Source organism: Lampetra fluviatilis, chromosome 16 (assembly GCF_964198595.1).
Source record: "Lampetra fluviatilis chromosome 16, kcLamFluv1.1, whole genome shotgun sequence".
NCBI lineage: Eukaryota > Metazoa > Chordata > Hyperoartia > Petromyzontiformes > Petromyzontidae > Lampetra > Lampetra fluviatilis.
Genome location: NC_136290.1, coordinates 12,689,739 through 12,716,358, shown reverse-complemented (window position 1 = coordinate 12,716,358; position 26,620 = coordinate 12,689,739). Strand labels below are relative to the sequence as shown.

Here is a 26,620-nt window from a genome sequence, read left to right as displayed (position 1 = left end):
TGTTCCCCAGTAGATTTGTTCGTAGGTCGAACTTTACTCTTGTCGATTCCAAACGTGATGTACGGCGTGTACACTAAACACTGGGAATGGCTTTAAAAGTTGTATAATTTCCTGTAGATGTAGATGCCACTGGTTCTGCATGTTCTGCAGCTGTAGATGCCACCCCCGCCATCTATTGCGCGGTGGTTGAACTTACGACTCTCGATCCAGACAGGTAGCTGGACATATGGACATATTTATTCGCTTCTCTGAAAGTTCCTAAGTAGAATGTTCGTAAGTAGAGGAGTCCCTGTATACAGCCTCAGCCTGCTTAACATTAAAGGCCAGCTTGGGCAAATTCTGGACGATTTTGGTCATGGAGTGTTTTCTCACGCTGAACCCATATCAGTCCGTGGAATGAAAAAATGTGTTGCATTCTTAATCACACCAGAAATACCCTTAAATGTGTCCAGAAAGCGTCGCTGAGTTTCAAGACATGTTTTCAAAGAGGGTCACTGCTCCATTGGGATGTTTAGCCACTTCCATCAATCATGTTTGGCTTCGTGTGGGAGGAATTGGATAAAGTAAATATTTATTTCAATGGTGCTACCGTAGTCAGTGAGCATGGGGCAGTCCAGCAAACATCCGTTGTACTGTAATTCTATGCGCCCACGTCTACGCTCCCTGCATCCCCAATCAACACCGGAGTAATCTGGCATGAAAAAAAACGTACGCATGCGAGACAATAACCAGGCTTTGCACAGATGGATTTAAGAATGAACAGCTCAAATTTCTGCATAGCGTTGTTAAGTCCATTCAAATGACCCTTATGACCTGCACACCTTGGGGAGATCCTCATCCAACAAAAGGCCATACACAACACAGCCCCAGTTTGAGATGCACCTTTTGGTTTGGAAAGCATCGACGGTTGCCTGAAGTATAGCCTGCGCTCTGACACAGGAATGTGGCATTGTGCACAAGCGTGTGTACCTGTCGGCGTGTAACCGTGTAACCGTGCGCGTCTCTCCGTGCGTTGTCGTGTGTAGGATTTGCGACGGGATTCAGTTTGGCGCAGGAATCCGCTTCCTCTAAGGACGCACGCACACCGCCGTACGTGACCACCCCCGTGCGACGTGGACCCCGTGGCGTCCGCCCCCCCGCTCCACACACCACAGGTGTCTTCAAAGCTGCCCGCGGGAGTGTGCATTTTGACAGCCCCCTTTTATTTAGCGACACGCAATGAATGCCCGAGCAGAGGTGAAGTTAGTGGGTTAAGCGCGCGCGGTGAGGAGCAAATATACGTAGCATGCAGGCCTTTTGAACAATCGCACTGGCTGATGGGTTTTCTCGGATGAAAGTGTAAGGTCTTTGCGAAGAATTGAGGCTTGCTCGTGTAAAGTCAACGGCCTTTTATTAACCCAGGTGAGAGTCCATCGCCAAATTGTTGCCTGTTGTGAAAAGGGAAACTGATTAACAGGAGTGGCGATGTGAGCTTGTTTATTTTTGCGGTTATTTGTCACTTTCAGAAAAATCTTTGGTTTAATTATACAACACTGGCGGCGCTGCTTAATGGTCTACTCATTAAAACATATATATATCTTTGGAAACTCCCCCGCAAAATTCTACAAATTGTTACCCTTGGAATCTCAACCTGTGACTTTGTTGCAACCTGGGCCGGTGGGTCAGTGTTACTGCTAGGCCATTGTGGTTGGGCCATGCAGCTGCCCCTAAACATCCAAAGTGGGGAATGTAGAATCGTGTGTGCGCGTTCACTTTGCCCCAGTGTACGAGCACAAAAAAAAACCCTTTCGAGGGTCTAAATGAGCAACCAGGGAAATGTGAACTTTCGACTCGGGCACTGGGAAACCCCAAACGTGTTTTATCCCAGCCTCTGCGGAAGTCCTGCGCGGTCGCAGATACGGGCGTTCTGCAGTCATTTTCCCTTTTAACTTATGCACTCATCTTGAAATTAATCGGTGGAATGAATCATATTGAAAGTTACGTTCAAGCCAAATATTAAAAGTGTTTCTCTGTTGTCAAAGGCAAAGTGACACTCAATAAACACAAACCTACCAAGCTCAAGTCTTCCTGCCTGTTCATCAACTGCCTTGTGACACTGTCGTTGTGTTTTCACTCGTAATGTAACAATCCTATTGATGCCTCAAATGTTTTAACGATGTTGGTCACGAACGTATTCACTGTGCGCAAGGGGTGAGGGTGCAGACACGGGAAGGGGGGCGGAGCGGTGTAACACGTTAGTGTGAGAAACTCGGAGGACGCAGTGACTCTTTACAATGGATCCAGTGTCATCATCGGATTTTTTTTATATATATAATCATTTGGAAACAACATGAACAAAAAAAAAGGAACTGGGAAAAAAATCAACTCTTTAACAACCCCCATCCGCTACCAACACATAAATAACAATATAAAGTCTGCACAAAAAAATTAAACGTAAGTCGATAAAAACTGTTTCTATATTTACAACACAGGAACTCGTTCACGTATAGTTCAACCCCCAAACTGAGCCACCTTGCCCAGCACCGATACAATCATTGTCCTTGCAAGAAAGAGCAGAGGGGGAAAGCGTTCGGTGTGTGTTGTCAGCGACTTGTGCAGCTGCCCGAGTGCTTGCACAGTTTCAGCACGGCGCTGCACTGGGCAGCGTTGCACAAACAGCATCTTAACCGGCACGGCTGGGTCGTGTTCGTTAGTGCGCGCCTCGTCTTGTTGTTGCCTTTAGAAAAATAATAATGGTGTAAATATTGTGAACCGCCCCTTTGAATCTTCCAAATGCCTTTAAAACGTCCAATTGCAATGCACGCAGTAATTCATTATTAATGCTTTTCGCACGGCTATTCTCGGAATCAAACCCGCCACCAGGAAAATTATTACACACCCTCGTCGTGCCGCGGTTTAATCATAAGACGTTGACTTAAGCTAGAAACATCAAGTACATTTTAATCCTGCGATAACAGTACCTTGCGAACTCGTAACCCCCAAACAAACAGCAATAAAGTTAGGCACAATGGTTGTTTTCTGTTCAATGTCATTTGCACAAATACACAGTGCACTCTGATTAAAAAAAAAAACTGTGCAATATTTTGACCAACGTGTGTATAGAAAAACCTAAAGCCAGTTCCTCAACAAACTAAAGTCCGTTTGTACAAGAAACTTTGATGGTTGTTACTGTTTGTGACGACAGAAACGCCAGCCGTGTCCTTTTGTTTTTTAACTTCGTACCAATCCACTCTGCAGTTTCCCCAACAGCTCAAAGCTTTTGACGGGGGTTTTAATCAGAAGTTTCGCATCTTCTGATTTTTCGTCAGTGCGTGGTTTGTGTCTTTTTTGTGTTCGTTTGAGGGTTAACGGTGAAGAGCGCTTTTTAAAAATTCCCAACACAATCGTATGTCTCCGTGAATCCGCGATGTACAAGTGTCGTTGGCGCACTGGCCCTGGTGAGGTGGCTCATTGCGTCTCGAGCCCGTTTGGTTTTCTCGTCCCGCCGATGATAGGCACGGACGTCCACCGCCGCCAGGGCTCTCCGGATGTCGCACAACGCAGGCTGCGAAGAATTGTCTTCAGCTCTCGGTAAAAACAGTTTTTTTCGCGAGAGTTACCGCCTAGAGAGCCAGGCGCGCAGAGGTCAGCGGAAACTCGTTTTCCCCAAGTGAGCACCGCACTTAAGGCACATCCAACAGCACCTGTGTGGAAGTGATGAAATAATAATAAGAGTACTGGAATAGAAAAGGGAGATATGTTTTCACAATGCTAACCCTACACCTCTTTTTCCACTGCACAACCGAGTCGTTGCCGGTGGTGCCACGCTGAGCCAACTTGGCACAGCTTTGGAGGCACCAGGTCGTTTTTCCACTGCGGAGGCCGAGCCGTACGCCACCGCAGATGGTCCCGCGCAACGAGCAAGTCCGAGACGACGTGGTGACGTGGTGACGTTGCATCCTCGCAGTGTTACCGACCAACGTCACGCCTGGCCCCGCTCGTTCCCGAGCCCCACTGCGATGTCTTTAAGAGGCCAGAGTTTTCACCTGGGGGCCACGGTTTGGCTCCGGCTTGGCCCGGCAAATAGCCAGCGGGAAAAAAACCCACCCGTGTGCCGTCGAAAGGTCCTGCGGCTGGCTCGGCTGGGATGCGCCGATGGAAAAGGGGTGCAAAGAGGCTGCAGAAGCTGGTGTTCAACGCCCGGCCGCCTTTCCCGTCTCTGCCGGTCGCCGCGTGGATGAGCCCGTTCCCCCGCCGAGTCGTCGCCCCCTCACCAGTCGCCCTCGTCCTTGAAGGCGTCGCCCTCGTCCTTGAAGGTGGCGCCATCAGCTTCGCACGCCTCCATGCGCTCAAGCTTGTCGGTTTTGCTCTGCACAATCTCCTCTGGGCTCTTGAGAAACCTGGGAGGGGCAGAGGCGGTGGCGTCGTTCATGCTGCATTGGGTGGAGAAGCGATCGTTTGCTTGTGATGTGTGTGGGGGGGTTACCACCTCTTGGCTACAGAAACAAAATGGGACACGTCACGGCAAGATGATTATCTCATCGTCATGGAAAAGGGGAGAGCTACGTGTCAAAGCGTTGCCTTGAGCAGTGTGATTATGCAACTGACAAAAAACAGGGACTTCTAGTCTAACCGGGAAGACTTTTACAGATTCCCAGGACAGCTAATCGCAAAACAGAGGACGATCCTGGGAAAACAGACCGACCTGTTTTAAAGTTAGTGACAGCTGAATAAGAGACGATGGTTGACGATGGTTTACAGCCGGTGCTGACAACAGAAATGCATTCACCACTTGTCAATCGAGACACAGGAGGTTGCACAATAAATTGTTGTTTATGGCAGTTAGATAAGCTGAAGAGATGATGAGGTTCACGATGACGATGTTTCACGATCACTGTGAACAATGTAAATGTATTCACCAATTGCTACACAAGATATATTACTCCGACCAACCAACTCTCATTCACAGTTAATTACTGTAAATGATAATTTAAGGATGATCTCCATGGGAGTCATTGAAAAGTAGTAATTATGGTTGTGCCCTTTTATCTAGGAAAGCCACATTTTGTCCGGAGGGCCCTGCATTGGGATGTTTGGCCAATCCCATTAATATGCATTTGGCACACAAACCACCAAGTGAAACCCAATCACACCAGCAGGTAGATTCAAGAATCCATCGGTGCAGAGATTTGCACTGCCAATTATCCACCTCGTAGCCAGCGCAGGCAATGGGCACTCACCACACAACTGCTTTTACTGGTAGGAACCACCTGGTTCCACCAGCCCACAGAGGATTATTGTGTCCGTCCGTCGTGTATCCAAAAATGGGAGGGGTGGGGCTGGGTGGAGAGGGGAGGGTGGGGAGAAGCTGGGTGGGGAGGGTGGGGAGGGTGGGGCTGGGTGGGGGGTGGGAGGGTGGGGCTGGGTGGGGGGTGGGAGGGTGGGGCTGGGTGGGGGGTGGGAGGGGTAGGGCTGGGTGGGGAGGGGCTGGTCACCCCGTGGTGCCCTTATAAAACTCAACGTTTAACCTACTCAGGCCGGCTTGTGCCCGCCCTCACAGTCGGCCATATTTGCGGAATACACCACGCTGCCGTTGACCCTGGCCATTGACCGAGCAACCCAACGTTCCTTCCAGCTTCCTCCGCAGGAATGTGTTTAGTTTGTTGTCCTTCCCCCGCACCTTCTGGTTGGCTATGCACGGTGCGAAAGAAGTTCAACGTACATACTATTTGCGTGTCTGCTGGATTCACAGATTACATCACATCTTGCCTGGAGGTGCAACTCAAAATCAATTTGGTGAATGGTTCTGGCTTTTCCTCATTTGCTGGTGGTTGAAGTGACATTGAAGCGTGTGTGCGGGCAAGCACCGAAAGCTTCTTTCTAACAGCAGCAGTTGCCAAAAGTCTGTTTAGGCTATATGGGGGATCTTTGTCTTTTGGATGTGTGCACGTGTGTGTGTGTGCGCATCCGGTACCTAAAGAGCATCTTTTGGCCGGGCTCCTTCTTGATGATGTTGAGCTTGTAGTAGTGTCTCAGCGCTCGTGACATTTTCTCGTACGTCATGTTCACCCGGTTCTGCAGGAACATCGAGACCAAGCGAGAGACTATTTAGAGTCGCCTTTTGCTCTTTCCCACCCAAAGCGGTGGCCCCAAGAGACTTTGCGGCAATGTCAAAGTGGGCTGCAATGGAAATCGCAGATTTCGGTTCGATTTGACGGGGCTGCGCGGAGATTTTTTTGTTGTTCACTTAATCCGGTATTTCACATTTGAAAAAATATATTGAATTAATGTATTTTTATTGCAAATTGTTAATTGTGTGGCGATGCTGCTGCACAAGCACAAATAACAAAAAACTCCACACTTTCGTCAACACTGCCTTTAAAGACAAAATATATAACAGGTGACATGTGCAATGAACATTGTTCATAGCCCTACATGTGCTATAAAAATGGCCCATTACCCAGAATGTCACCTATTATTTATATTTTCTCTTTATAGGCCACAGTGTTATTGACGAATGTGAGTATTTTTTTCATAGCAGCATGGAATCTATAAACTAAAACTCGAAGCTATTTGTATTTTACCAGGTAAGGCCCACTCAGCCTAGTCTCAGCCAGGCCCTGATCCATTCCCACTGCTTAGCAAGAGCGCAAATTAACTGCTGGGTATAATCGCGCTCGCTTCACGTTAACCGCGGTCGCATTTTATCAGCAGGGGGTATCATCTGCGCTCACTGCTGCACCCACTGGGAGGCACCTCGCACAGACGAAGGCCCGAGACCGCTCGCGTGTCGAAGCGCTCAGCCCGACACGTTTTCTCCGCACTTCGCCTGCTCTCGGCCCGTTGTCAGAGCGACTCGCCCCGCGCGTCTTTAATCCGTTGAGGTGACCTCCATTACGAAGTAGAACCTCGCACGGTGTACGTGCAGTGTAACTAATATTACGGAGCGCAGGAGACGGCGGCGGTGGTGGCTCAGCGGCTCGTGAATTGCGCGATGAACCCGGCGACGTCCGCTGCCGTGAGTGGCGGGTGCTACCTGGCCTCTCCCGTCGCCAACCCGCGCATTTGGCAGTGCGTTGGATTGACCGTGGCTGATGATGATGACGACGACGACTTTCAGTTTAACACGTAGTCGGCTTTCACGACCAATATCCATAAGAGGTTTTTTTCGTAAATATCAATGTGTTGTTCAACCCCGCCACCACCCGACACAGACAATCAGTGAGCTTTGTCACGTAAACAAAACGTGCAAATTCGTGACGAGTTCAGCACACCGCTTGTGTGTTGGAGAATAAACCCACGACAACATTTACAATTCCAGTACCGTGAGGTTTCGCCGGTTTCGCGGTAATTACAACAACCAGTCTCATCAGGCGACAGCCGGAGTTGTGATGACGGTGGTGACGGCCGTTTCACCACCATCTACGCCCAATGCCAAAACGCCACCTCTGTTATTCACCTTGGTTACTTCAGTTTTTAAATACGATCTACCATCGCGCACCTATTTTGATGTCGGCACCTAACTGGAAGTAAAACACGTAAGCGACGCGAAGGAATCCATTACCCAATGGCACTTTAGGATTTACCACGCAAAAAATATGGCGCTCAACTCCTATAAAGTTGGATATGAACCTTATGGTGGGACCCCGAGTCAAAATCGCAATTCATTTATTTGTTTTTGGTGACTGTCCCACCGCGCACATAAACGCCGCGACCCACCTGGCGCGGATCGTTCTGTTGTCGTGTCGTCCAAGCGCAGCGCGAGGACGAATGCCGTCGTCATAAACAAAACTTTGAAACTTTGATGAGCGCATCGTGTAGTGCTCGTCGAGAGGAATAGACTGCCGTGTCGTTCGCCATCAACAGACATAAAATGACGTCGCAACGCAGTTTATGCGAGAGCTGGGGGCTTATGGGTCCCCGGGGTCCCGCCATAAGGTTCATATATACACATTTAATATGTTTTTGGAATATATATGCTAAATGGGGAGGAGCGATGGCGCAGTGGTTAGCGCTACACTGCGAACCCAGCGACCTGAGTTCAATATCCAGCCCCGGCTAACTGCGGCGGCGAGTGAGCGATACCTGAACTGGTCGTGGGCCTTCCTGCACGGACCCGCACTGAGCGCTTCAAAGCCCTGGTCCGACAAACCTCCGTGACCAACGGCATGGAGAGGCATTCATCCAACGGTGCTTTGTGTGTGTGTGTGTGTACGTTGATCTTCCTTCGCACCGTACGTAGGCAACCGTGATAATCGGAGGTGCGGTGCGGGGTGGGGGGGGGAAGACAACAAACTAAACACAAAAGCGGTTCTGCGTGGTGGCGGAGTACCCGTCCTTCGGGGGCCCTCAAAATCCGAGGGCCTCCAAGGCCGCAGACCCCCTAAACCGCCCTCCCCCCCCCCCCCCCCCCGCGTTCATCCGAAGCCCCGGCGGGCACGAGGACCACCCTCTTGCCTTGTGCATCCCCCACAGCTTCGCCAGCCCGTTGGGCTCCACAATGCGGAAGACGCGCAGCTCGCGGTCCTCCCAGCGGATGTAGCTCTCGTAGCGGTAGTCCGACAGCAGGTGGTACACGTAGTCCCACAGCAGGCGGCAGTCTGGCGCGCCGCGGAGGAGGAGGAGGGCAGCGGAGCGTTTGAAAGGTAGTGCCACGTGTGCGCTGTGTGTGTGTGCGCGTGTGTGTGTGTGCGCCGTGTGTGTGTGTGCGCGTGTGCGCTGTGTGTGCGCGTGTGTGTGTGCGTGCCGTGTGTGTGTGTGTGCGCCGTGCGTGTGTGCGTGCCGTGTGTGTGTGCGCGCCGTGCGTGTGTGCGTGCCGTGTGTGTGTGTGTGCGCCGTGCGTGTGTGTGTGCCGGCGTAGAGCGGTAAGGGGACCATCGACCTGGCGACACCAAGTCATGAACACTTGCCCAACAGTTTTTCGAGGGCGATTCGGGAAGGGGTGGGGGGGTCTGTCTGTGGTATCTGTGGTGTGTGCGCTGTGTGTACACGTTTTAAACGGGGCTTTCAGTGGCGTTGCTGTGGCGTTGCTGTGACGTTGCTGTCGAGACGATACCTGCAATGCGGCCTATCGGCTGGTCGGACGAGGAGGCCTCCTGTGGCTGGTGGGACAGGTTGAGCGGCTGTTCCTCGCTGTCTGCTCCCGCGAAGCGCACGGTGTGCACGGGGCCCAGCAGGCGTTGCTGCTGCTGCTGCAGCTGCTGCTGCTGTTGCTGCTGGTAATGATGCTGCTGCTGGTACAGCTGCTGCTGGTGGTGGTTTTGGTGGATGTGGAGCTGGAGGGGATGGGGGTCGGGCCGCGGCAATGAAAACGCAACGGGGCGGCAGTTGCCGTCTCGGTGCGACGACGGCTGTGGGGGGGCACGCGTGACGGCGTCGTCGGGGCTGGTGCGCGGCGTCCCGTCGGCGCCCGTGGCGGCGGCGGCGTCTCCTCCGCCGCCGGTGCCGTTGGAAGCCGCCCGGTGCTGCGGAGAAGGCCGCGGCGTGCCCACGGGAGAGTCCTTGAGGACGATGAAGCGCTGCGAGGGCTGCGGCGAAGAATCTGCGTTCCGGCCAAGATGCCGTTTGGCAGAAAGCGATCGGTTCACGGTTTAATACTGGATCATTCCTTTGAAATGTCACGTGTCTGTTAAAGGCTACAAGCGGGAGTGGTGGAAGGCGGATCTTTGTTTTTTTTTTGTCACCTGTAAAGCAGAGCTGCAGGGTGCTCCACGGCTGACACTTGGACTTGGTCAGTATTCTCTGCAGCAGCTCGTACAGGACGTCACCTGCAGGGCACCACACGGTGTCACTCACCCAGGCGGGGGGACACGGCGCTGTCTGCTCGGACGTTCGGCCGCCTGGGGCCAAGGTTCGGCCCCCGTTCGCTCCCCCACTGACCGAACTTTTCGCAACGCTGCCCCACGCGTTGCCCTTTCCCCGCACCTCTGATTAGCGCGGCGCGCCGCGTACGGTGCGCCACGTACGGTGCGAAAGAAGTTTAAGGTACGTTGCGTACATCACGTTTTTGCCTGCGACCAGAGTGGCCGAACCGATCGTTTCGAATCACGGACGCCGGCCTCGGGGGCCCAAACGCCAAGCGGCCGGCAACAAACAGCGAGGCTGTTGAAGGTGCAATCGATACGAGTTGGTACGTTTCTCGAGTCGAGCGAGAGCTGTTCCAAGAACCGTGGGAAAGCAGACGGTGGGTGGGAGGAGGGGGGCGGAATTCCCAAAGCGGAGCAGCGCGAGTTAAGAAAGGGGAAGAGAGAAACGTTTGACCGAATTAGGCATCCGGCAACGCCGCGGCAAGATTGACAGAGAACGTGAGCGGCTTGACGACAAGTCCCCAAAGTCGCTCCCGGGACGCGGGTAAGCGGAACGTCGGACTTACGTCGTGCCGAACGACGCACGCTACGCCCCAAAGTCGCATCCGTCCCAGAGCCGTACAGCTCGACGGCAAGAACCCGCGCGGTCGCGTTGCTCGCCTGGTTGCTCGCCGCCGCCCTTCCCACCCCACCCGCTCACCGGCGTGTCCCTCACCCCGCCGACGATTTACCAGCGCTGGCGGAGCGGTAGCGGAAGTCGTCCTTGGTGAGCAGGCACAACGCCTTGCCGTTCATCTCGAACTGCCCCGAGTCGACCGCTCGCAGAGAGAACTCCTCCTCGGCCCAGCGCAGCCACTGAGCCACGTCCACTTTGCTCCACATGAACGGGTGGGCGGCTGTCATGGGAACGCAGCGGGCGTTTGTGTCATCGCTTGTACCAGAGTTTTATTTTCCCGGCAGATACTTGCCCAGTGCTCCTCTCTTTTTGCTGCTCATCTTGAGCCGTGCCCTCCTCTTCTGGGTTCTTTCGGTAATGTCACGTAGAAGGGAAATAATAAAATAATACCAAATAAACATAATAAAATGAATATTTAGATTTTTTCCTATCTTTTTTTTTTCCCCTTCTACGTGACTTCACCGAAAGAACCAAGAAGATGAATCCCTGCAGTCACGGAAGCTTTAAATCGAAATATTCCGTGCCCTCATCTTTGTCCGTCTCTGGGACTTCCGTCCCGGCCTCCCTACCCTTTTGCGCAATCCTGACCCTTTAGTCCCGCTTCTCCGTTCCCCTTTCCAACTGTTTCTTCTTATTTACAATTCTTCTCTCTTTCAATTCCACTTACTGTTTTTTTTCCCCCCCACACATTATATCGTTGACTTCACTGCCATTTCCGTATACTGTGCCAGTTTTATGCACTATCACACCACACAGATCCCACGTGTTGTACCCAACGAAGCTGAACAAATGCCACAGCAAAATGTATGAGACAAACAAACAAAAAGTCTCAATTATGTCAATTGAATCGCGGTCCTGGAACGCGACAATTCACCGATCCGCCGGGGGTGAGTAAATAGTCACAGCCGTAGGGTCCACGCTGAATCCGGGTCTCTGTTTGCAGTCGATGATGACCTCAACTAGCTTGCCTGATCAATTAATGAGCGTAGCATGCGGTCGTTCAAGCAACGGTTCTTTGTGCAATGGAACGCGGGAGATTTGTACGCACGGAGGGGCGGCCTCTGATGGGAACCAGGGCCGGAGCTCTTTTGGAAGCCCTGGGATAGGTCAACAGATCAACCTGACCTCCGCGCTTCACTTCGCTTTGTCGCAGCGTGGGCAAATGACGAACAAGGCACGAAATGTCACATGGGGTCCACCCCACGCGATGTCACTCGCCCATCATCCCCTTGCTCATCTAATTGGCACTAATTGGGCCGGATGGACAGCCGAGTTGCGCGCGGTTGCGTTTGCCGCGTAGCTTAGCGGCTTCTCAACCAAAAGTACGACCGGAGGAGAGAAAAATGGTGCCTTTCCACGACCCCTGCAAACAGAGGCAAGCCGTGCCAGGCAGTTCCTGGAATAGCCCGACACCACGAGCGCCGTGCCCCTGCAGCGACACTTCCCCACCTGCCCCCGTCCTCCTCCCTGTCACTTGGAGGTGGGAGGGAAGCGACGACCGCGTTTTAAAAACAAACCAACGAACAAGGTCGAACAAGGTCGAACAAGGTCGAACGTTAGCTGACACGAGCCCGAGGTGATGCTGATAACGAGAGAGTGCCCAACACAGAGAGGGAGAGAGGGAGAGAGAGCCCCACCGAGGTTGAGTGGGATGCGGCCGGCCTCCTTGGGCGCCATGCTGAGCCGGGGGCTGGGCTGTGTCCGTGCGCTGCCCGGCGCCGGCAGCGGACTTAGTGGCGGCGTGTAGCTGATGCCCTCGGCCTGCACACCGCAGTATATCATGGTTGATTAGTTGGTGCACACATAGGACAGTGGACTAGTTGGCACACACACACATCTACCATGGTATATGAATTGTTACACTTCATGGTTACAATTAAAGACAAAATATATTTGGGTTTAGTTTTTACCACCCCGTTTGTATTGTTGCAATTCCCATTGCTTGCTTGCACAGTTCACTTTGCGTGTAAAATGAGCAAATCGTTGGCAATGTAACGGCCCTTTGTCAATCGGCATCGTCGCAGCACCGGATTTTGGCTGGCCGCCGGTCACTTGCATCGCGCGCTTTCAGATGTGCACCTGCGGCTGTTTGGAACGCTCTTCCTTCCGGTATTAGGAAGCCGCCAGAGCTGTGCACTTTAACATAACGACTGAAAAGGAAATTCCATAGAACTGCTTTTTGTGTTTAGTTTGCTGTCCTTCCCCCCCAAAAGAAGTTCAACATACATACAACATCGTTGTCAATAATATCACCAATATCACAGGCAAAGATCCCTGCCCGTGTATCCATAGTGTTGGGCCGACTGCTGTTCGTGAGCGCCTATTAAGGCTGGCGTAGGACACGAATGGGTGGTGTCGTTAGCACCATGCCCACGTGGCTTTGTCTTGCTCGTGCTCACGTTCACAGAACATTCCAGGTATTCATGTAAGGCCAGGTCAACATAAGTGGCGGCTCAGGATGAGTTCTAATGCCACTTTCCACGAATGTTAGTCATGGATGGAGACTGAACTCGGGTCACTGGGGTCATAATGGAGTGTGCTAACCAATGTACCACCATTCTCTGCTGTCACCAACACCACCATCATAATCGCTATCGTCATCACCAGCCTCTTACCATTGCCAACACCACAACGACATTATATATGACCACGATAATCAACATCATCCTCCCTACTGCCCATCACCTCCACCAACTACCCTAATGACCACCATCACACTATCATCACCTCCACCATCATGTCCACCACCACGCTGCCGCCACGATCACCACGACGGTCACCACAGTATTCGCCGCGACCCCAACAACCAGCCAAATTCTGCCGCATCCCGAGAAACTATTCCCCCTAATGTTTCGGACGTACAGCATTTCTGCCGAGCCAACGTTCTGTCCCCGCCACGCCGTCCACCCCCTACTGCGGTCAACGTCAGTTTCTGGTTTCGTCAATCATTGCCGCGATGAGTTTGCACTCGGTAAAAGCCGGCGTGTGGCCTGCGACCAGAACGACACGCGCCGCCAATGTGCACGGGCCTCTCTCGTTTCTTCTGCGAGCGCCCGTTGACAGGAGGCCCGGACACTTTGACGCAGCTACGTACACCAGTAGATGAGAACTATGGAAAATTCCACCACTTCCCCCCCCCCGGCTCCCTCTGCGGGAATTACCATCGGGAGTCGAACTTATGGCCTTGTTGCTCGCCGGCCGGTCAATAGCCATCACGCGAACTCTGGTCATCATCGAATTAAGATGGTCACTGCATCGCGCGTTTTCGGATGCGCTTCTGCGGCCATCTGGAATGCTCTTTCTTCCGATATTTGGAAGGCACAGGAGCTATGCACTTTTAAATCTAGATTTAAAATCACTCCTTTAGAACTGCTTCATGTGTTTAGTTTGTTGTCCTTCCCACACACCTCCGATTAGCACGGTTGGCTACGTACGATGCGAAAAAAGTTCAACGTACATACAATAGCGCACGTCTGAGCGAAGCATTCGCCCCGAAAACGTGACACCATCATCGCCTCCGCGATCACAGGCACCGATCAATGGCTTAGCAACGCAAAGTTATCGTCGATACGCGTTTAGCCAATGCCCTCTATTGCCCCGTAGCTCTCACACAGAGTCACTGGCCGATAAGTTACCAACAGTGCGAGCTTCAGTTCCTACTAAATCCTGAGGAATGTAATTTATTTACCCAGGAAAGCTTCAACGAGTCTCAAGACTCGCTCTCGGGAGGGTCCTGCCACAGTGGGATTTTTTGGCCAAGTTATTTTATCGAGCGAGAGCCGTGTTTGGGGCGGGAGGAAGTCGGTGAAAATGCGAGGGTCTCTCCGCGTCTGCGCAGGTGCCGTGGCGGTTGTGCGACCATACTTCGCCACGCTGGTTAGCGTGGGTTGAAGGCAGGGAAACGCAGACATGACAAGTGCATTATATGGGAGTACTCGGAGAGAAGTGAGCACACGTACAAGCAGATAACCATCAAAGTTCCACGTGGACCGGGCTCCCGGACTTTCCTGACGTTCTGTCAACATCCTGGCGGCCACCACCTCGCAGCCGAGTGGGTTTGGGAGTTTCGCAAATCTCTGCGTGATCCACCAACACTTGCCACCACACCCGGCTACAGCTTTGGGTTTGATTGTGGCATCGAAGGGCAGTGAGGGTTAGTGATAGTGTGGGGGTGACCTTGATCACTCGTACACACACACAAAAGACAAAGATCCCCCGTATAGCCTTAACAGACTATAGGGGCAAGTGCTGTTAGCGATCACCTATGAAGGCCGGAACGGTACACGAGGGGGTGGGTGGCCAGCAGCACGCCCGACCGCCTTCGTCTCCCCAGTGGCAATGTTTACACACCGCACCAGGTACTCATTTGAGGCTGAGTCGACCTAGGGGAGGCTCAGGACCGGTTCAGATAATCATCACTGTTGTTGGCTAACTGCTCCTCACACACAAACACACGCGCATGCACAATAACCATCGTAAACCTGAGGTCAATGTCACCTGACCATGGCTCAGCCTAAACTATCCAGGCCTGGGTATCGCCACCCACACCTGATGCTGTTGGCAGAGCGAGGTTTGCTTAGCGAAGACGCCCAGGTAACAGCAGCGGTGGGGGTTCAAATACAACCTGGGTAATGCATGCGGCACACATGCGTATGTACGTATTTGTGTGCGCGCGTGTGTGTGTCTCTGTGTCCACATTTGGGCACGATCCCATCATCGGTGAGCTCCTCCGGCAAGGAAGGCTGCGTTGGCTGGGTCATGTAGCCTGCCTGCCCGGCCACCGCTTACTTAAGTAGCCTGTTTGGCCTGATAGAGGGGGTTACAGGGGCACGGCACGGGCTAAGGAAGAGATGGAGCCGATGCGGTACAGGAAGTTGTGGAGCTGATTGGCCTTGCCGATGACCTGTACCAGCGGTGTCAAGATCGGCCTCTGCGGAGGAGGCTCGTGAAGGACGCTGCTGCTACTGGGCAGTTGGAGGCAGTCGCCCTCCAGCAACAATGAAGGGCAGAGGAGCGACGCTCACAACAACGAGCGGAGCGCCTAAAATACAGCGAGGTGGCACGGCAGGGGGCACAGGCGGTGCCAGTCATCTCAGTCGGTCAACTCATAACACCTGAGTCTGTGCCCTGACCTCTTGCCCAGCGAACGTTCACCGCTTGATGAGGCCTCAAAGAGAATCCCGCTCGACACAAGCAATCGCCACTTATTGGTAAAAGGGGGCTGCTGCTGTTGTACAACTCGCGTAGGTCGACTTAGCCTCAAATGTGGCGGGCCAGATCGCGCACCTGACTGGCACATGTTTATTTATAGGCAGCGCACTGTCATCGGAGTTCATGTCGGGGTCAATTCCCCCCCCCCCGCGGCCTGCCCCTCCCCTGCCCCTAACAACAGCGACGGGCGTCTCGCCCGCCCCTGGGGTGCCAGCGGCGGAGAGAGATTCCGCTTCCTGAAAAATGTCAAAATGCCCCGCGGATACCGGGAATGTGGGCACGTCGGATAAGTCACAGCACGGGGTGGGGGCTGGTGGTGGTGGTTGTTGTTTCTTGACGGAGCGTTATAAACATCGCCGGAAAGTGACCCGCATGCAAAGCTGACGACAAACATGCCACCTTATCCGCTTGCACATCATGGGGGGCCGGTTACTCTTCACTAGTGCCTAGTATTGTTGAGGTCGGCGTGGCACAAGCAGGTGGGATGGGCCTTCATCGCATAAATCTGTCCGCCTTTGTGTCGTACTTTTCATGACCGCGCACTGCCGTCGTGAAAAAATGTCGATATAAATTTAGGCCGAGTCTACCCTAGTGGGAGACCAACCGCAGGGTTCGAATTCCGATTTCCCACACCGGTGTTGTCACTGGCCGGGAATTGAAGCTCGGTCACTGGGATCATAGCCCAGAGAGCAAACCACACCGACAGCGCTCCCTTAGGCGCGCGCACGCACGCACGCGCACATACACACTCGCTCACACGCACACATACACACTCACTCACACGCGCACATACACACTCGCTCACACGCACACATACACACTCACTCACACGCACACATACACTCGCTCACACGCACACATACACACTCACTCACACACGCACATACACACTCGCTCACACGCACACATACACATACACACTCACTCACACGCACACATACACACTCGCTCACACGCACACATACACTCGCTCACACGCACATACACACTCGCTCACACGCACACATACATTCGCTCACACACACGCACACGCGCACATTCACATGCACGTTTATCACGCACGGCTCGGGGCCACAGCTTCCTGATGCATTACGGGAAACGGCAGAACAGTTTTTTTTGCGCCCGTGGCTCACGGGGGACTCTGCTCTTGCACTTTGGACTGAAATACTGCACCCCACCACCCAGGCAGACACCCAGCCAGACACCCCAGCCAGACACCCCAGGCAGACACCCCTGCCAGAAACCCAGACAGACACACAGGCATACACCCAGCCATGCAGCTAGGCACCCGGCCAGACATCCAGCCAAACACCCAGCCAGACACCCGGCCAGACATCCAGCCAGACATCCAAGCGAAACACCCAGCCACCCAGCCAGGCACCCAGCCAGACAACCAGCCCTTCAGTTAGCCACTGACCCAGCTTCCCAGCCAGACATTAAGTAATCCATCCACCCAGCCAGCCACATGGCCACCGCCTCATAGAACACCAAACCATTGCCTACCTGGACAGCCAATATACACAGCCAGCAATCCAGCCACTCACCCATGCAGCCACGCAGCGATCCACCTGGCCATTCACCCAGCCAGCCTCACTTCCCACTGCACGCTCTCTAAACGCACAACGAGAGGTTCCGGGGTGAGCGCGCGCTTGTTGGTGACTCCGAGCTGGGAGCTGCTTGTGGTTGGGACCGCGTGTTCGGCACGGCCGGCGAGCACGGCGTTCACCGACAGGGTTCGCACACGCACAAAGATCCCCCGTGTAGCCTTAACAGACTGTTGGGGCAAGTGCTGTTTGCGAGCACCTATGAAGGCCGGAACGGCACACAAGGGGGGTGAGGTGGCCAACACCACGCCCGGCCGCCTTTGTCTCCCTAGTGGCGATGTTTACGCACCGCAACAGGTACTCATTCAAGGCTGAGTCGACCTAGGGGAGGCCCAGGACTGGTTCAGATAATCGTCACTGGCGTTGGCCGAACTTGAGTCTCCGAGTTCGTTGCGCAGCGCACGAACTGCTATACTGCCCCCACGAAAACGAACGATGGAGCGCTTCACGAATGTGCGTGTCATCCTTTCGCGGGGTGGCCAGCACTACGCAGGCACGCACACATGCACGAGGGGCGCGTGTGGCTCAGTGGTAGATCACCGTGTCTCCTCTGTAGTCCGAAACCCTCTTTCTCCAGCCATCCGTGCCGTTGGCTCCCTGCCCCTGTTTCAAGTATCGGCTCTCGTGGTGTTCCTTCCGTACTCTGCTCATCTCTGTGAAAATAAACGTGCTCACCGTTTCTATGCAGCGCCTCGAGATGTAGTTGCATTTAGGGCCTCGTAAATGTATTAGTCAGATTTTCCTCCTGATAGATGTACACAGTGACAGTGTACAGTAAGCTGGTTAAATAGAGGAATGAATGAAATTAGATGCAAGGATACAGATCGGAGACACTCCTCACGTGGCCACGAATGTTAATTACGTGACCGGGAAACAGCCACACAATACCAGACAATTGCAACAATTTATATATTCATTTAAATTGTCTGCCTGCCCACCTATGTCTTTATTAGCGGTATCACGATGTATTGATTCATCAAGTCAGTTCATTAATTCATATCGATTCTCATGCTCACGATGCTCACCTTCAATTGCACGCGTAAGATTTCTTTATTTGCGATTCCTAAATCTGGCACGTAAGTTCCCGTGGTACCTTAAGCCACACTACTTTTTATACCGTAATGTCAAAAAAATGAAGTCTAATCGGATCTCGAATTTAATGCCAACCCCCATAATCGTGACAATTTATCGTGCCACACCTTCCAAGCATTTTTTTTCACGGGATGAGAACTCGTTTACACGAGTGACCTATCTCTCCACGCCGTGGCAAGGTGTGACCCACGTCTCGGTGTGTGGTCATATTTCTCTAGCGGATGTGGCTCTGTGCGCCACCACCACAGGGCTCACGTTCCTCGGCGTTGTTAGAACATTCACTTCAAGCGTGATTATGTTTTCCGAAACTGGTTACATATTTACGACGTGTTCTGTGTGTTCGTGGAGAGGTGACGCATTGGTTCGCGCACTGCTACGAACCCGACGACCCGAGTTCGATCCACGGCCAAGACTAACATCAGTGGTATCTGAATCGGTCTTGCCCCCCCCCCCCCCCTGTCAACTTAACCGTCCTGAACTGACCAGTGAGGTGAGGTATGGTCAACACATGCCCCGTGACCGAAGTTGCAAGGAGAAGCCTTCATGCAGCAGTGGGCTGACTGGGCTGGAAATTATTATTCCTTTATTATCATTGTGTTGTGCATTTGTGGATAACAGCGTGATGTTGGGCATTTGGCAAGCACGCGAAGATGCTTCACGCGCGCAAAACTGCGTACCCTTGACACGCCGCATGGGAATGTAGAAAGAGAAAGGCACTGCAGAGGGAAGGTAATGCCGGGACGGAAGTGCCCCAAGACGGACAGAGGGGAGGGCTTGGCTCGAGATGAGCAGCGGGATGAGTAGGAGGTGGAGCGCAGGGCAGGAAGTGGAGGAGGAGGAGGTGGGGGGAGAAGGAATGAGGATCCCGGGGATGAGAGGGGAGGGAAAGAGCCGTCACCTGATTACGAATAAATAAATAAATAATGCTGCCCGTGATGGGAGCCGTGCGATAGCTGCCGAGTGAGTGCTCAGGCGCTGCAAATGGACCGCAGGAGGCGCGTCAGCCGGAGGGTGGCCGTGCTACCGAGAGGTGACAGATTGGGGGCCGGAGAGAGAGAGAGGGGGGGGGACCCCCCATTGCACTCCGTGCACCAGGGCAGCAGTAGCGGAACGAGCGAGGGGGCGGGCAGGAGGTGCCTTGCCCCCCCCCACCCCCTCGTAGCCAAAGCTACGAGTTAGGCCTCCCTTGAGATTTGTTTTCAAGAAGTGTAAAAAGAACAAAAAAAAAATTCAAAACGCGGTTCAATTTTATTTTTTGGAAGATGCTTTCATTTACGTTCCACGTTTTATTTTAATTCACATCAAATATTGAGGGCCCCCACGTGACCGATCGCCGCACCCCTGAGCTGATAATGTAGTCACTATACCACTGATAATGTAGTGACTACACTGATAATGTAGTTACTATACCACTGATAATGTAGTTACTACACCACTGATAATGTAGTTACTATACGACTGATAATGTAGTTACTATACCACTGATAATGTAGTTACTATACCACTGATAATGTAGTTACTACACCACTGATAATGTAGTCACTATACCACTGATAATGTAGTCACCAAGCCACTGATAATGTAGCTACTACACCACTGATAATATAATTACTACGCCACTGATAGTGTAGTCACTAAACCACTGATAATGTAGTTACTACACCATTGATAATTTAGTTACTACACCACTGATAATGTAGTCACTACACCACTGACCAGGGCCCCACGTCCACCACTCTCTGCTGCTGGATAGGGCTGATAACAGACGCAGTAGGCTGCTCGCAACAGCGCAGTGCAGCGACATCAGTTGTTGTAGAGTACCCACAGGTCTATCTATGCTCCCTGTCGTTACCAATTAACAATGTCTCATATCACCAACCCGCACTGACACGAGAGGCGACTCGCAACGCAGTGGGCAGGCTCTCGTACAGCAGTGGATTGGCCAACGTTTTGGGCAATGGGCCTTATTCACAGCAGAGCAGGGCTAGGGATGGAGTGTCTGCGCGCACTGGTTCCGACTCAAGAATGAAAGTTGTGAGCTGGTGAAATCAAAATGGGACAATATCAAAGTATGACAAAAAATAAGCGTAGGTTTTACCCTTTCTGCCAATATGTTAAGATGTTCAAACAGGAACCTTTTGCAAATAATCAAGTACTGCATGAAACTTTCTACGTGACTTTACCGACAGAACCACAGAGTAATTCCTGCAGTCACGAAAGCTTCAAATCAAGTTTGCATGAACCACAAACATCCGACTCGGTTCATCACCCCGTGTTTTTTGTGCAGGGAAATTGAGTTTTCAGGTCCATACGGCGTACAGCCGTTTCAATGCGGGCAACAAAACGTGTCATATTTGTGTCTTATTTGTTTGTGTCTCCCCTTGTGATGGGACTTTGTGGGGTGAACGCTGAGATGTTCAAGGGGCACGGGATGACCAATCCAGTCTGAATTTATCCGTGATAAGGTAGGGCACCGATAAGGGGTTGTTGACAGGTGTGCTGTAATTAACGACGTTTCGGGCAATAGCCCTTCTTCATAGCACATGCACACCATTTGTGCTACTTTCCATGCTACGAAGGGATGTTGCCCGAAACGTTGTCCTGTTATATACATGTAATGTACACGTACAGTAGACGCAACAGCCCACTGCCGGATGAGGGTCGTCTGCCTGCCAGGTCGTGGGAACTGGTCGACCATACTTCACCAGTGCGAGCCCATGATACGTAATGCTAAACACGACGATTATATTTCGATTTAGAGCTTTCGTGACTGCCGGGATTCATATTCTTGGTTCTTTCGGTAAAGTCACGTAGAAGGGAAATACTAAAATAATAATAATAATTGTATTGTCTTATTTTTATTATTCTATTATTTCCCTTCTACGTGACTTTACCGGAAGAACCAGGAATACGACGATCATAGCCACAGCACGGCGTTGACATCGGCGTGACCTATACGACCGGCGCGCTTCAATAGGATGCAATACACACAGCGCGTACAACATAATGTCACGTCCAGGACGTGTGTCTCGCTCGCCACTTGTGCATCTGGAAGGACGTGAGAGCACACGCATTCAGCTACATGTGGTCGAGTGTGTGACTGTGTGTGTGCTTATAGGTACACTGTTGTGATTATATCAAATTGAATCCGAGTTGCTCTCAGCATTGCGTTGTTATCACAGCCTCTTGCCCAGCACAGCACGCAGGAAAGTGGCTGCCCGTGTCGTATGTCGTAGTCTCACCCATAGGTAGACTCGGCCTCAAATGGGTACAGTGTAACAAATTTATTTCATTATTTCCCTTCTACGTGACTTTACCGAATGAACCAAGAGTACGGGTACAGTGTGTGTACCTGTGGCTGTGTGTACCTGTGGCTGTGTGTGTACCTGTGTGTGTGTACCTGTGTGTGTACCTGTGTGTGTGTACCTGTGTGTGTGTGTGTACCTGTGTGTGTGTGTGTACCTGTGGCTGTGTGTGTACCTGTGTGTGTGTACCTGTGTGTGTGTGTACTCTGTGTGTGTGTACCTATGTGTGTGTACCCTGTGTGTGTGTGTACCTGTGGCTGTGTGTGTACCTGTGTGTGTGTACCTGTGTGTGTGTGTACCTGTGGCTGTGTGTGTACCTGTGGCTGTGTTGTACCTGTGTCTGTGTCTGTACCTGTGTCTGTGTGTGTCTCTGTGTGTACCTGTGGCTGTGTGTGTACCTGTGGCTGTGTTGTACCTGTGTCTGTCTCTGTGTGTACCTGTGGCTGTGTGTGTACCTGTGGCTGTGTGTACCTGTGTCTGTCTCTGTGTGTACCTGTGGATGTGTGTGTACCTGGGTATTGGGTGGGGGGGGGTACAGGGGCTGGGGTGGTGTTGACCACATCACCAGCCACACCGTTTCCGGCCTTCATAGGCGCACGCCAACAGCATTTTCCCCGACAGAACTGTGTAGGCTGCACGTGTGTTACATGCGTGTGCGCGTGTGTCACATGCGTGTGCGTGTTGAACTAAGTTGCGTGTGGCGTGTGTCGGTTGTTGTGAGAAGATGCGGTGGAGCGGTGGCGCAGTGGTTAGCGCGCCGGCGCCTAGGCAGTACTGTAATCGAATCCAGTCCTCCCCTAGGTGGACTCGGCCTCAAACGCGTACCGTGGTGCGATGTGCAAACGTCGCCACCAGGGAGACGAAGGCAATAACCGGTGTGGTGTTGGCCACCGTTTCGGCCTGTTACCACGTGCTCGCCGATAGCAACTTGCCCCAACAACACGAGGGCGTGTGGGTGGACAGCAACCACGCCCGGCCGCCTTTGTCTCCCCCCCCCGAGTGGCGATGTTTACTACACACACCGCACCAGGTACTCACTCGAGGCTGAGTCAACCTCGGGGAGGCCCAAATCCCAACAGTGTCTGAGCAGCCGGTAAAAAGCCTTGGAAGGTGGTATGATGCAAGCCTGAAGGACAAAGACCAGGTGCAACAGCTGCGCAAAGACATCAGTAGTAGCCTACAGTCCATCGACAACACCCAGCTACCTGGAAAGTTAAAGGCCTGGTGTCTGCAGTTTGGTCTCCTACCCCGGGTGTTGTGGCCCCTAGCAGTGTATGAGGTTCCAATCTCAACAGTGGAGAAGATGGGAAGAGGAGTCACGAGCTACTTAAAGAAGTGGCTCGGAGTTCCACGATGCCTTACCACCATAGGCCTCTATGGAGATGGTGTCCTCAAGCTGCCCCTCACCAGTCTAACCGAGGAATTCAAGTGTGCAAAAACCAGGCTCCAGATGACACTGATTGAATCTCGAGACCCAGTGGTGAGCAACAACGCGCCGACCTTGGCAACTGGGCGCAAATGGAGGCCAGGAAAAGCAGTCCAGGAGGCAACAGCAGCCCTCAGACATGCTGACATTGTGGGTCATGTTCAGCAAGGGAGAGGAGGCCTTGGGCTAACTAGCCATGCTGCTTGGAGTAAGGCCACTGCACCAGAGCGGCGGAAGATGGTAGTGCAGGAAGTACGCCATCAGGAGGAGGCTGCAAGGTGGGCCAAGGCAGTCTCTCTTGCCAAACAGGGACAGTGGACTCGATGGGACAGTGTGGAGAAGAGGAAGATCAGCTGGAAGGATCTGTGGGCCATGGAAGCGAGGCGCTTGAGCTTTTCCATCAGAGCAACATGTGACGTCCTTCCAACACCAGTTAATCTTCACCAATGGTATGGTGAAGATCCGGACTGTGCCCTCTGTTCCATGCCAGCCAACCTCAGGCACATCCTCACAGGGTGTAAAACAAGCCTCACCCAAGGACGCTACACTTGGCGTCACAACCAAGTCCTTAAAAACCTTGCGTCCGCCCTGGAGGACAAGCGAGCTGCCACCAACTCCCTACCACTCCCAGCAGCATCACACCCCTTACGGACGACCTTTGTCCGCGAAGGGGCTAAACCACCGAAGAGCGGCTCTACACCAATAGAGCGAGACCAGTTGCGCTTGGCCCGCGACTGGAAAATGCTAGCTGACATTGGCCGGCAACTTGTGTTTCCTCCGGAGATCGCAACCACCACCCTAAGACCTGACATGGTGCTCTGGTCCCGTTCGCTCAAGAAGGTCTTCATCATTGAGCTCACAGTACCCTGGGAGGACTCAGTAGATGAGGCTTATGAGCGAAAACATCTGCGCTATGCCGATCTAGCTGCCGAAGCACGGCATCATGGCTGGAACACAGAAGTCCGACCAGTGGAGGTGGGCTGCAGAGGTTTTGTGGCAACATCTACAACCAGACTGCTTAGAGACCTGGGAATTAAGGGCCAGAGCCAGCGTTCGGCAATCAGAGCTGTATCGGAGGCGGCAGAAGGCAGCAGTCAGTGGCTCTGGATGAAGAGGAAAGACCCCAGCTGGGCCCCAAAGTGAGAGGGCCAGGAGGTATGCAGTCAACAATGCTTGACTCAGGGAGGAGGACGCCCCTGCCATGCATAGTCCCATGGGATGTTGGCTATCAACAACAAGGCAACTCCTATGACTAATTGGGAATGGGACGCAAGCGTAGGATTGATCACCCTGTCGCTGGCCGCCTTTGGGGAGGGTGTATAGTATGAAAGGCCGAAACACCCTAGGACCCAAAGGTTCACTACTGACGATGCGCTCCCCAAATTTCACCAGGCTCACTGTTCATGAACTCTTGGAAGTGCTTGCACAAAGGATAGTAACATCTCATCCTGTGTTCTTTGGAATCAGGACCGGTTCGGATATAATCGAAGTGGAATCGAACTCGGGTGGCCTGGGGTTCGCGGCGCTAACCGCTGCGCCACCGCTCCCCACTAACACACACCGGCAGGCACCACGCACATCACACACACAACTCACATCACACACACATCACACACACCACATACACATCACACACCACACACATCACACACCACACACATCACACACCACACACATCACACACCACACACATCACACACAACACACACATCACACACACCACGCACATCACACACCACTCACATCACACACCACACACACCACACACATCACACACACCACACTCCACTCACATGACACACACCACACACACACCACACACACATCACACACCACCACACACACCGCACACATCGCACACACACACACTATACACATCACACACACCACACCACACACATCTCACATCACACACCCACACACACATTACACACACCACACACGCATCACACACACCACACACGCACCACACATGCACCACACACATCACACACACCACACATCACGCACACACCCCACACATCACGCACATCACACACCACACACATCACACACACCACACATCACGCACACACCCCACGCATCACACACACCACACACGCACCACACATGCACCACACACATCACACACACCACACATCACGCACACACCCCACACATCACGCACATCACACACCACACACATCACACACACCACACATCACGCACACACCCCACACATCACACACATCACACACACCACACACATCACACACACCACACACACACCACACCACACACATCACACACACCACACCACACACACATCAAACACACCACGCACCACACACATCACACACCACTCACATCACACACATCACACACCACACACCCCACACCCCACACCACACACACACCACACACACCACACATTCCACACACACACACCACACACAGTGGCGGCTCACCTTGATGATGTGCTGGGCAGGTGAGATCTCGCTCATGGCTGTGCAGGTGACGTTAGTGGGACGAGGACATGAACACAAACACGGGAAGTCTTCGCACAAGAAGAGGATTGGGTCTTCTTCGTCTTCTTCGTCTTCTCGTTACAAGACACCAACCACGGCGGTGATGATGGTGATGATGATACGGAAATGTTATTGACGGGCGATGGCTGTCACGATTAATTGGTGATTAATTACTGGTATGATGATTTGATGATTGTTGCGTTTGGTGATGGATGCGTTTGATGAGTTGCGATTGGTAAGTTCAAAGATGATCTTGAGCAAGGATGATGATCAAGACGATGATAACTTTAGTTGACGATCATGAGTTTGATGATGATGAAGACAACTTGAAGACGATGTAAACCCAGGAGACGCTCGCTATCGCCACGATCACGAGCCTGTGCAGCGTGCGGACGTCCACTGTCGAGTTTCCTCCTCGACCACAGTCGCCTTCCCAAATCGTTACTCTGATCTTCCTTTAACTCCTTCTTCCGAGCGACGAGAGAGAGAGGGGACGGAGAGGAAGGTGAAAGAGAGGCGAGGAGGAGGGATGATTGTCGGATACGAGGGTAGAAAGAAGAAGAAGCGAGAGAGAGAGAGCTGCAGAGAGCGGCTTTACTTTCCGGAAAGGATTTGCATAAACTGACGTTCAGCCTTTCCGGGAAGAAAAACCTAAATGGTCGAGGGAGGGATGGGAGGGGGGGGAGATGGTTGGTGGGGGGAGATGGAGGTGGTGTGTGTGTGAGTGCGGGGTGGAGGTTGGGGGGGCAGAGGAAGAGAGAGCGGATGGGGGTGGTGGAGTGGTTTGTGAATCCGGGTAGATCCCACATCGTGTTGGAGTGCGTTTCTGTTTCGCGTTGAACGGGGTCGTCACCGCGCTCGGTTTGCTTATGAAGAAGGGACGTTGGCCGAAACGTCGCCCCATTACAGGACATTGTCTCATCAAGGCCACGGTGTTATTGACGAATGTGCTGAGTTTGTGTTGTTATGATTTATGCTGGTGCATCACTGCCAATGTAGCTTGTTCTCTTTGGA

At 52.6% G+C, this 26,620-nt stretch overlaps 2 protein-coding genes across 3 annotated transcripts in view; one reads left to right on the top strand and one right to left on the bottom strand.

Moving 5' to 3' along the window:
- The window catches only part of SAMM50 (SAMM50 sorting and assembly machinery component), a 48,996-nt gene extending 46,940 nt beyond the window's left edge, over window positions 1-2,056 (top strand). The window contains exon 15 of the mRNA XM_078863762.1: window positions 1,026-2,056. Within this exon, the coding sequence (XP_078719888.1) occupies window positions 1,026-1,071 (46 nt within the window). The 3' untranslated portion in view covers window positions 1,072-2,056. The remainder of the gene's footprint in view (window positions 1-1,025) is intronic.
- LOC144936563 (transcription factor ETV6-like) lies at window positions 2,046-26,204 on the bottom strand. 2 transcript variants are annotated; one of them, XM_078863763.1, is made up of 8 exons: window positions 25,547-26,204; window positions 12,099-12,222; window positions 10,517-10,681; window positions 9,663-9,746; window positions 9,035-9,520; window positions 8,437-8,579; window positions 5,954-6,054; window positions 2,046-4,379 (listed from the first exon to the last, which is right to left on the bottom strand). In XM_078863763.1, the coding sequence occupies exons 1-8, from the start codon at window positions 25,580-25,582 to the stop codon at window positions 4,250-4,252; spliced, it is 1,269 nt and encodes a 422-aa protein (XP_078719889.1). In that variant the 5' UTR covers window positions 25,583-26,204; the 3' UTR covers window positions 2,046-4,249. The 2 variants fall into 2 exon arrangements, with proteins under 2 accessions (XP_078719889.1, XP_078719890.1); XM_078863764.1 differs by lacking the exon at window positions 10,517-10,681.
- Between the last annotated feature and the right edge of the window lie 416 nt (window positions 26,205-26,620).

What these genes read in the sequence shown, in the direction of transcription:
- LOC144936563 (XM_078863763.1), bottom strand. Translation starts at nt 25,582, where the DNA reads ATGAGCGAGATCTCACCTGCCCAGCACATCATCAAG. An exon ending in CCTGCAGCTCTGCTTTACAG is followed by an intron (nt 9,521 to 9,662) that starts GTGACAAAAAAA and finishes GCCGGAACGCAG; the next exon opens with ATTCTTCGCCGCAGCCCTCG. An exon ending in AGCTGTGGGGGATGCACAAG is followed by an intron (nt 6,055 to 8,436) that starts GCAAGAGGGTGG and finishes ATGTTCCTGCAG; the next exon opens with AACCGGGTGAACATGACGTA.